Source organism: Pteropus medius, unplaced genomic scaffold, assembly GCF_902729225.1.
Source record: "Pteropus medius unplaced genomic scaffold, Ma_sr-lr_union100, whole genome shotgun sequence".
Classification (NCBI taxonomy): domain Eukaryota; kingdom Metazoa; phylum Chordata; class Mammalia; order Chiroptera; family Pteropodidae; genus Pteropus; species Pteropus medius.
This window is the reverse complement of record NW_024355205.1, coordinates 3297220-3308542: the sequence shown is the minus strand read 5'-3', so window position 1 is coordinate 3308542 and position 11323 is coordinate 3297220. Positions and strand designations below refer to the sequence as shown.

The following is an 11323-nucleotide window of genomic DNA, read 5'->3' as shown; positions in this document are numbered from 1 at the left end:
CAGACCATCCTCCACAGAGGTCAGACTAAGGTAACATATTTTGAGAGAGCAGGAGTTGATTTTGGCACATTCAGTAAGCCTTTCAAAAACAAGGAGTCCTCAAATTAAGCTACCTTTATAACCCTCTTATTAAATTCAAATATTATTCCCTGTCCTTTCTACTTTCCTATGTTTCTCTACCACTACCTCCCACCAAAAAAAAAAAAAAAAAAAAAAAAGAAAAAGAAAAAAAGAAAAGAAAGAAAAATTTTAAAAAAACCTCTTGTATTTTCTTCTTTCTTAGTTCTTGGAAAATGGCATGTAATTACTTGTTCTTCTTCCTCGGCTGCCTCATGTCACCTGTGCAAACAAGAACAGAGACTTCAGATCTCAGGGTTTCCCTATCAGGTGTTTTTATGTAAATAGACATTCACCCTGACATGGGGCAGTGGAAAGTTGAGGACACTTTTCCGAAGGTAAGATGTCTTTAAGGAGTTCTAAAAAAAACCACCACCATTATTGCAGGGGAAGAAGCCATTCTGCTGTCTCCCCTTGGTGCTCAGCTCACAGCTGGCCAGTTGACCAGTGGTGCCATTGGTCTTTATGTGGCTCTGCATATCTAATCAGAACTATGGATTGCTGTTGCTCTTGGCCATGCATTTGCAAGCTGTGCACGATCCATCAACAAACTTTGAGACTTTGCATGTGGAAACAAGAGACCACATCAAATTAGAGAGGAAATAGAAGAGTGAATATTCATCTAATTAAGGGTCTTTCTGTGACCTCACCAAATGAACTTATCAGCTTGAGTGAAAAAAATACTGGCATATTGATTAGTTTTTAGTAAGCTCATTAAAGGGTCTTTAGTTTTTAGTAAGCTCATTATGATTGAAATTATAGCATTAGATTTTTAGAATGACTTTCATCCAGCCAAAAAGTTGTTACCACTATATTTAATGATCATAAATCTTTACATAAGCTTCGATATTTCTGAAACTTCATTCACTTTCCTGTTGGCAAATGCCAATCTACTTTGAAAACTTTTTCAACTCTGCTTCTTATCTATTCTGGACTTTAAAACCCTGTTAGTTCTGGCTTGGTATTACCACAGCAATCTCACGCTCCTAATTTCATGCTTCACTGTTTAAACCCTGCCTCCCCTGCTTTCCCCTTAAATTATATTCTTAACAATAAACATTAAATATCTTCCTAATTTTATTTTGCTGGAACTCCCCTTCTTAGAGGCTGTCGTGACTGATAAGTTAAAGTCCTACTTGTCGCCCCCTCATCACACTGATTTTTTAGGACAGCCAGCTGCTCATCACATAGCCCTCATAGCCATCCTTGTATTCATGTCTCTCAGCATTTTTCAGGACAGTCTTCTCCCTTGTTCTAATTCTCATCAGTTCAGACTACTCCCAGTCACTTTAGCAAAGCCTTACTAATTTATCTAGCTTTACATGGTCCAGATTCTTTTCATTTATGCTTTCATTTATTTTTTATTTTTGATGCAAATTCTCTCCTCCCCAGTTAGGTCTTCTCTTTTCAAATTTCTTCCCCCTGTAGTCATTCTGAGGGTGCTTAAAACTTTCTTTATCCATGTTGTTTACCAACTCCCAGTGCTTTGAATCTAACTGTAATCATAATCTCGCTCCTTCAACCCCAGGTGCCAAGGATTGGAGACTCAATCTTCATTTAAGAAACACAACAGAACATGAAGGCTTAGAAACGGCAGAAGCAGGAGTAGAAGTAGTGGTGGGAAGCTCAGTTGGGGGAAAAGAGCAGGTGGCTCCATCCACTGGACCAGAGTCTCCCACATCCAACGCTAAGCAACTAGGTGGAGCACTAAGAAATTTTCACATACCTACCACAGTGCTAGAGAAGGCACTGTCCCCAAATGTGTGTCTGTGTGGAACTCCAATATTCATTTCATTCTGTAGAGATTTACATGGTATGAGTATAACTTTTCGGAAATAATATTTTCCTTTTTGGTTCTAGTAGATGGGGGTGGGTCCTTAGTCTTGCATTCTCATAGGATCGAGCAGTCTCTAGGCTTCTCCTAGTCTTCAGAATTTCTCTTTCCATGTTTCCATAATGCATGGCTAGAGATAAGGGAACTGTTGACTTAGTAATTGATCATATTATCTTATCCAAACAAAGTTCACAAAAAGGATTTTAAACTCTGATTGGGAAATGATGTTGTTTGTTATTACTCTTTTTTTCATTGAAGGGAGTTTTTTTCCCCATAGAACACCTTCTAGTTGGGAAATTAGGTCTACTACTGACTTATTTTAGTCCTTCCTTTGTCCCGTGTCAGGTAGCACCAAGGAGTAGAAATATTTTAGGCCAAACGTTTAATCTTTGTCTTGTGCAAGATCCAAACATTTTCTGCTAGCACGAACAAGGAACTGTTCTTTGAATCAATATCACTATGGATACTATTGTAATTATGCACTTTATTAGTCCAATAGTCAGAACACAGGTTAACTAAAAACATACTCTTCACAAAGATTTACACCTGTGTATCTACAACCACAAAAGCTACTGCTAGACTTTGAATTAAAAATTTGAAGAACATTTGCCTTGTTTAGCAGGTTGGCTTGGAAAAGGGTGAGAAGGCAGATGGTTGGAGAATATGAGGTGTTAGAGGAATAGAATTTGAGCACTGATGAATATAGTCACTGTGCAGAAGTAGCAGGAAGGAGGTGGAGCTGAAGGCTGGCTGGAGAAACCATTATGGGGAAAAGAGGCTGAGGAAGAGGGAGAAGTGATAATCCAGAGTGGACTGTCTTTGAGTTTAGAGAGATGAAATTAGGATGAGAAAGGCAAAAGTGCTTTAGAAATACACGTGGGAGTCATCTCACGATAAGATTATTTTCTTATGAAATGATCGGGGACAACATGCAAGACAGACCTTCTAACAAATTTCTTCATGGATAAAAACAAGGAGGTAGACTAGACTAAGCAACTTTTAACAATAAAATTTCCTTTCGAAAATATCTTCTCTAGAGCAAATAGTATTAAAGGAAGGTTTGTATGTCATTCTGCCCAAGGTACCATCACAAGGTCACTGGCCAGACTGGAATTTTCAGCTTACAAACTATCCTTGAGAAGAAAAAGATCTATAGTCTCAGTTTTTATACAGCCTTCTATCCTATGACACATAAAAGATAGCACAGGGCAGGGAGTGAGATGGTGACAAGTCATGCAGAGGACTTTTTGTGCCACAACATCATCCTGAGGACTTTTTGTGCCACAACATCATCTTGAAGGCCAGCAAAACCTTCCTGAGGGTCGGACAGCATTTGTCCCCCTGAGGCCCAGGGCCAGCTCCCTGCATTCACATACCCCTGGAAAATGTCACACACTTTCCAAGTTTACGTTTGATCTTTGGTACCATTCCTTATTACTGCCCTTGTTATTTCCCTCTTCATTTTCACCCACTGAAATAACACACAAAGAGGTAGAAAATGGGTAGACATTAAGCAACTGTGGCCATCACTGCCAGCACCCTTCTCAGCCCAGCAGCTTACATGGGAGAACACCACATTGGAAAAGGATGCTTATAGACAAAATTATCTAAGTTGGGAGGAGTCCAGGTTCCTATGGCATATAAGACCTTGTCCTCAGACCAGCATTATCAGTCTTTCTGGGGCACACATTAGGAGGACAGAATTCCAAGCTATACTCCAAATCTACTGAATGAGAATCTACATTTTAACAAGATCCTTATTTTAAAAAGATTTTCAGGGAAATACAATTTTGAAAAGCACTGCTCTGTGATAGTGGCTCTTGACCTTGACTATAAATTAAAATAACTGGGAAGCTTTTAAAAATACCTCATGCCAAGTCCCCATTTCAAGAGATGGATTTAATTGGTCTGAGGTGGACCTGGGAATTAGTATTTTAAAATTTTGCCTAGTGATTTTATAATGTGCAGTCCAGGTCAAGAAATGCTGCTAGGGAAATATCTGCATATTAGTTGGGTCTTGACTGATACTTTTTGGTACTTAGCTAGTGACTCCCAACTGGGTCACACTGTCTCAAGATTTCACAAGCAGAGATTTCAATTAATTCTAGCCTCGATTAACTTGATCTCCTATTTCATTCTTTTAAGTTCTTCAGGAACTGTACCATCTCTGTCAATTTGCATTCAGTTAGGTGGTTGTTACTATTAATTGCCTTAGCAGGGGAAACTGGTAATTTATACATACAACTGAAGAAAAGAAGGTTCTTAATTTTTGCTGGAGGAGAATGAGATTAACAGTAGTAGTGACTAACCCTATGTTCCAGGCCCTGTTCTGAGCACTCGATACTTTGGGATCTTAGGAGATGGGTACTAATATTGTCTCCATGATGCACAGGAGAAAACTGAAACAAAAAGATATTGAGTGCCTCACTGAGTATCACAGGTCTACAAGTGGTAAGAACAAGGTAGGAACTCAGACAGTCTGGCACAGAACTTTTCTCCTAACCATGGCTTCCCACAGCAAAAACAATGCATGCCTTTGAATTTCTGTTCTCATCCAAGGAAGTTTAGGCCATGAAAAGAGGTGAAAAGGTAGGGTTAGCCTTGGGTTTGGAGTAGGTGGCTACTTATGTATTCCCATAGATCCAGAACAGAAGGTTTGGAGAGGAATTCAGGGATAGAGGAATGACACAATTGCACAATTGATTGTCCAAGCCTAGACAATGCTAAACCATATGCACACTGGCACAGCAGGCGTTAACCAGGACCAAACCGAGATGTGCAGTTGCCCTACTTTGAGGTCATCCTATCACTAGAGTTGAACGGTGTTTACACAGGTTACACAGTTGGTTTGTGGACAGGTGGGGGACATACCCTAGTTTTCTTGATTCCTATTCCAATGCTCTTCTCACTATTTTGTACTGCTTGCCCTAACATGCATCTCTTCTTCAACAACTTTCCAACTAGAATAAGCATCATCCTCCTGTGTTCCTTAAACTCCCTGTTCAACACTTTAATCTCCAACTATTAGAGCACTCCTTGACCACTGTTTCTAGAACACCTTTGTACATAGTCCTATTTTATGCCTAGAGAGAAGAGTCCTTGGTTATTTTTTGTCTATCGATTGATCTATTTGGTAAGCTAATGGAAATGAGGGGTTCATAGGGACATAAGACACACTCTTAACCGATAGGAAACTCAGGGTCTAATGTAAAAACAAATCTCTTGGGAGCCCAGGGAAGGCTTCCTGGAAGAAGGTGAGTTGAAATGAATGAGTGGGTATGAGACAGGCAAAGACTAGAGGATATAAGAAACAAAGGCCTGTGGAGGTGAGAATATCAGTGTATAAGGAAAACAAGCAGTTTAGTGCTGCTGGGGCACACATTGAGGAGAAGGGGAGCAAGAGCCAAGTCAGGCACTTGGTTACAAAGACCCTTGTGTGTCATTCCAAGGGTTTGGATTTTCATCTGCAAGTTAAGGGAAACCTTAAAGTGTTTTAAGCAGACTAAGACATGGGAAAATGTGTTCACATAAATAACTGTAGTTTTAGGCAATTTAAAAGTGTTCATTACTATTGGGATTTTAAGTAATCTAATTTATCTTTTAAATCTTATCCAACCATTTGTAATTAAGATCTGTTCAGAATTTAACACTTTTATGACCCTATTCTGATGCTTTATAGAATTTTTCGCTCATTCGATTCTTAAGGAGTTAAAAATTTAGAGTGAGGAGAGACAGTAATCTCTTGATCCACTTACAGTAGTCTCTATTACTTACATAAACATTCACATGTGCATGATTAACTGAAGAGCCACATGTTTATGCTGGCCTGTTTGCTCATTGGAACTTTACAGTGAAATACTGGATATGATACTTAAACAATGAGATTTATTAAAAAGAGCTTTGTGTTGAAAATAATGATCTTGATATTAAACATAGTGAAAATTTTGTTTTTAATTGAATGGATGTTTAAAAATCACTATTCAACAATTTACAAATTAATCATTATTGAATTCAATACAATTGATTTAAAAAGTTGTTCTCTAAGCTCTGAGTAATCAGTTTTTTTCTCTGCACGTCTTACATCTGCCACATTTTAAATGGATTAGTTTCTTCTTTTTTTCTTTTTCTAAATTTAAATATAGATGTGGGGAAGGCATCAAAAATCTTTACTCAGAATTTCAAGGAGCCAAAACTAGTTAGAATTTGATATCAATACATCTGAAATGTCAACACATTTTTTTCCTGGATGGTTTCCTGTGATTTGGAGTCCTGATTTTGGGAGTAATTTTCAGTATTCCACTTTTTAAGTGTTTGCTTTCAAGGAAGATATTGCCTTTGAGACTCAGTTTAAATTCTCCAAAAGTAGAAAACATGTGAAAAAGCCAAATTACATGCTTATGTCTCCAGGGTCTCAGTCTCCTCTCAGAAATATACACTCTTGTACTGAACCTTCTGAAACTGTTTTTTTGTTTTTTTTGTTTTTTTTGTTTTTTTGCATACATGGCTTGTGTTTTTACACCAGTTCATAAATTGAGTGGAAGATGCCACTTCTGCTATTTCTATTTTGATAGAAAAGAATGGCATGTGGGCATGTGATGTGGGGGACTGTATGTGACTCTTGCAGAGTAGAGCTCCTGCTCTTCTCTTTGGGTAGGGAAAAAATCATGGGTATTTTGCAACCTGACTTTTTGGTGGTTAATTTTCCAACAAAATATTTTGGAGTTGGGGCAGCAGGGGAAGGAGGGAGGAGAATAAAATCTTAGATTTTTAAATCAACTGAGTTAAGATTATTTTTTTCTTATGAAAAAGCAACATGATTTTACTCACCTATAATTAGAAAGCTTAGCTTACTGACATACTCCCATTGCCCAAGACCCTGTCTAAATGAGAATTTCAATCTCAAGTACAGGATGTGATTTTTATCTGGTAAATGCTTTACTAAATGTTGACAAACAACCTAATGGGAGAGGGATGGGAACTCATCCGAGAAGGCACTATTGAGGTAGGAAGACATAAAAGGGTCATTTACACCCATTTCTTTAAAACAAAATCAAACAAACAAAAACCAAAAACCTAACATTTAAACACCTTGTTACCCTCAAGCTCCTACTTAAGAGAAGGAGACTGAGTCTATTTTTTCATGTGGTAACATCTTGCTCTCCGGGTGCTAAGCTCTCTAAACAAGATTATTTTTAGCCTTAAATGAGGTGTTGTTTGGGTGAGAAGGGGAGAAAATTTGATAGGGCCCTTTGAGAAAGTGCGAACTTCCTCCAGGCTTTTCCTTTGCCTACTTTGATAGGACCCATCTGAGTCCTTGGACAAAGGCATCAAGCATCACTGCCCTCTGCTTTGGACTTGTTTCTCCTCTGTTTCTAGGAAGAGTGGAGAGATGGTAAGGAAGAATTGTTTCTGTAGGTAAAAGGGAAATAAACTGACCCCATTTCCAGTGGTTGAGCTTCTCTTCGAGTAGGTAGATGCCAGTAGTAAAGATGTAGCTGAGAGAGAAGAAGACTGCTATACCTACTGGGCTGAATTTGGCAAACACAGGATACACCCACGTACCCGTCTGAGAGTAGATCCATAGGATCCTGCAGAAAATGATAATTCACAATGATTAGAATAGTCTGAGGGATAAAAACAATTTTCTCCTCAAGATCAATGGGTTTTAGAGCCCAGGCAGATGAAAGGAAGCCATGGAGACATTTGTCAGCAACTAAGGAGTTCCATGAACCTACAAAAGTGAGTCTTTTCTAGATAGACTTGATTCAATGAGACATCCTATTACATGAGTTAGGTTAGGCTATGTTACCTTATCTATTAAATTCAGTGTTGGTGAAAAAAATATGGGAGGATATTGAACACATTATTAACCAAAGAGACTGTGAGAGAACATGAATTATTCCTTTTCCTGAGATGTATGACCTACTGAGACATTGAACTTGCTAAGCAAGTGTCCATTTGCTGGCTCTTAGCCAGATGAATGGGGTTTGCATTTCCAAATCGGGTGTAGCTTTCTGTTAGCTCTCCAAGTCTGTTGGGATAGGAGGGGCAGAGATTGAGCATTTTTGCTCTAACACAATATGCTTGGGGTTCAATTGTTGGCCCTGATTTTATCTCATGGATATAGCCATGGATAGTATGTTAAGTAGGACTGGATGGAATTACAGGAGGCAGAGATCTTGCTTATGTGAGAACAGAAGATGAGTAATTTCTTTAAGCCAAGAGAAGGAAAGAAATGCTAGGAGAGGAGCCATAGTGTCTAAGAGAAGCCTAAAAATGCAGTTTTCTGGAAACTAACTATATTGGAAGATGCCAAAGTCTGAAATAACTTTTAAAATTATTGAGGAAGATGATGTATCAGCTACTGTTTATATTTGGTTAAGAGTGTAGAAACTAGAACCAGGCTTCCATGATTCAAATTCTAGTTCTGCCACCTATTAGTCATGTTGCCTTCAACAATTTTTCAACCTTTCTTACCCCTACTCTCATGTGTAAAGTGGGGATGCAAACATCATTCACCATTGTAAGGATTAAGGGAGTGACCACATGTAAAATATAACAGTGCTGGGCACATTACAATCATTTAATGATAGTTTAAAAGCTTATCTCTTCTAGGAATGACATATTGGAAATCTTCTCAGCAATCTTGAGGCTACTCATCTTTTATAACAATTAGGATAGGCTAAGTTATACTTCATAAACAATATTCAAATTGGGATATCCCAGGTTATCAAAGGAGTTCAGATGGATGAATGAAATTCCGTGCTTAATTAAACTTTCAGAAACCCAGGCGTGATCTTGGTTGTTTCAAATACTTGTCAAATGCTGTGAAAAAGACAAGGGCTAATCTCAGGGCCAGGACTAGGGTGAGGCAAGGGAAGTACCTATGACATGAAATTTAAGGGGCCATCTCTGCACATCGAAGGACACAATGAACAGAGTGAAAACACAACTTATGAGATGGAAAAAATATTGGCAAGCCATATATCTGATAAGGAATTAATATCCAGAATATATAACTACAATTCAACAAACAGCCCAATGAAAAATAGACAAAAGACTTGAATAGACATTTGTCCAAAGAAGATATACAAGTGGCCAATAAATACATAAAAAGATATTCAACATCATTAATCATTAGAGAAATGCAAATCAAAACTACAGTGAAATACCACTCACATCCATTAGAATGACTACTATCAAAAAAAGCAGAAAATATCTAGTTTTGGAGAGGATATGGAGAAGTTGGAATCCTTTTGCACTATTGATTGATATGTAAAATGGCGTAAATACTGTGGAAAAAGAAATATGGCAGTTGCTCAAAAAATTAAACCTAGAATTACAGTATGATCCAGCAATTCCAATTCTGGGTATATACCCAAAAGAACTGAAAGCAAGGACTCAAGGACATATCTGTACATCTATGTTCATAGCAGTATCATTTGCAACTCAAATGTCCATTTATGGATGAACAATAAATAAAATGTGGTATAGACACACAATGGAATATTATTTGGCGTTAAAAAGGAAGGAGATTCTGACATATGCTACAATATGAATGAACCTTGAGAGTATTATGTTAAATGAAATAAGCCAGTCACAAAAGGACAATCATTTTATGATTCTGCTTATTGAGGTACCTAGAGTCATCAAATTCAGATAGAAACAAAGTGTTTGCCAGGGGCTTAGGGGTAGGGGGGCATCAGGAGTTACTGTTTAATAGGTACAGAATTTCACTTTAGGAAGAAAAAAGTTCTGGAGATGGATGGTGGTGATGGCTGCACAACAATGTGAATGTACTTAATACCACAAATTGTATACATAAAAATGGTTAAAATAGTAAATTTTATGTGTATTTTACTACATAAAAAAAAATTTTAAGAAGATATCACACTTAGGGTTGTATAAGTGTAGAGTTGGCCCTTGATCCTTAGTCCTGGTCCTGTTAGTATAACTCTTTCCCAAAATTGTCTAGATGCTCCTCTAATCAAAATTTTCCCCAATTGAAAACAAGTAATGATTACTATTTCCAGTAGTGGAATTCTATGAATGTGCATTCCATGGACATGAGCATTTTAAGGGGATATCCATAGCACTTCCCTCCTGCATGACTGCTTCTTATGAATGTGAGAGAAGGTATAAGAGACAGTAAGTGAATGTCCCAGGTAGCTAGGGCTAGGAGTTTGGGGGTCAATGAGGAGATCTGAATATATGCTAAACAGGTTACATTAATTAGTTCACTTCATTTCTTTTATATACTTGAAATTAGGGCTTCCTAGTTCTCATGCACATGTATATAAGATAGTCTACAAATAAGGGCATTCCCCTAGAGGCCTGGAACGTTTCTGTTTATTTACTTCATTTTTGTTTCCTTCAGCATAAGGTTCCAGAAAGGAAAGTTCCTGAGGTAGGCTAATGAAGTACGTGCTTTGACAGAGAAAGTACAAAGAAAACTATAAGTGTGTTAACTAACACTGAGAAAAGTAATGAAAATACAAATAGAGTATCAGGCAAGACTGGTTATTTAATGAAGGGCAGTGAGCAGAGAGGCTTGAGTGAAGAGATAGTCACACTCAGTTGGTATCACTTCTTTATGGCTTGCCTGAATTTATGTTAAAAGGGGAGAGAGGATGGAGAAAGAAAAGGAGGAGGAGAATAAAAGGAGGAGGAGGAGGGGAAAGAAGGGAGGAATGGAAGAAGGAGGGACAGTGGAAGCAGGGAGGGAGGGAGAGAGGGAGGGATGGAGGGGAGGGAAAGGAAGGGCTGATTTAGCAAGTCCAAAACCGAATTCTTCATTTCCTCTATCTTAGTCTCAGCTTTTCACTAGCCCCTAGGTAAGAACCCATAAAGTCATGTCTAAATGTTTCTCCAGTGCACTCATTTCATGCTGTCTGTCCAGGTCTCTTCATCTCACCTGGGTTTCTGTAATTGTCACCTCATTGGGCTTTATTGCTCCCTTCAATTCACTTTCTATCCCACAGGCTACCAGTAATCCAATAATCTTTTTAAAGGAGAAATCCGTTCATGGCACTCCTCTTCTTCCAGTGAATCCCATTGCATCCCATTGCTTTAGGAAAATATCCAAGCTCCTTCACCCAGCCTATCTGGACTTGCCCTTCCCACCTATCCATCCTCAGATCTGTAGTCCATTCATATTGGACTGCTTTCTGTTTCTTGATGAATCAAGCTCTGCATCCATGCTGTTGTCTGCTTGGAACTTCTCTGACATTTTTACCTTCTGGAACACATTTTCTTTATGCCTGGCTGAATCATACTCATGCTTCAAAGTCTCATCTTAAAAGTCAATATTTCTAGAAAAGGTTTCCTGAACATCCTTTAACCCCCATTTAGTTAGGGCCTTATGCCATGTGC

General features: G+C 38.3%; 1 protein-coding gene across 1 annotated transcript in view; it reads right to left on the bottom strand.

Annotated features, from left to right (window-relative positions):
• Positions 1-259: 259 nt before the first annotated feature.
• ADTRP (androgen dependent TFPI regulating protein) overlaps positions 260-11323 on the bottom strand; it is a 139443-nt gene continuing 128379 nt past the window's right edge. The window contains exons 9-10 of the mRNA XM_039857541.1: positions 7388-7539; positions 260-339 (exon numbers count right to left, since the gene is read on the bottom strand). Coding sequence (XP_039713475.1) covers positions 305-339; positions 7388-7539 — 187 coding nt within the window. The 3' untranslated portion in view covers positions 260-304. The remainder of the gene's footprint in view (positions 340-7387; positions 7540-11323) is intronic.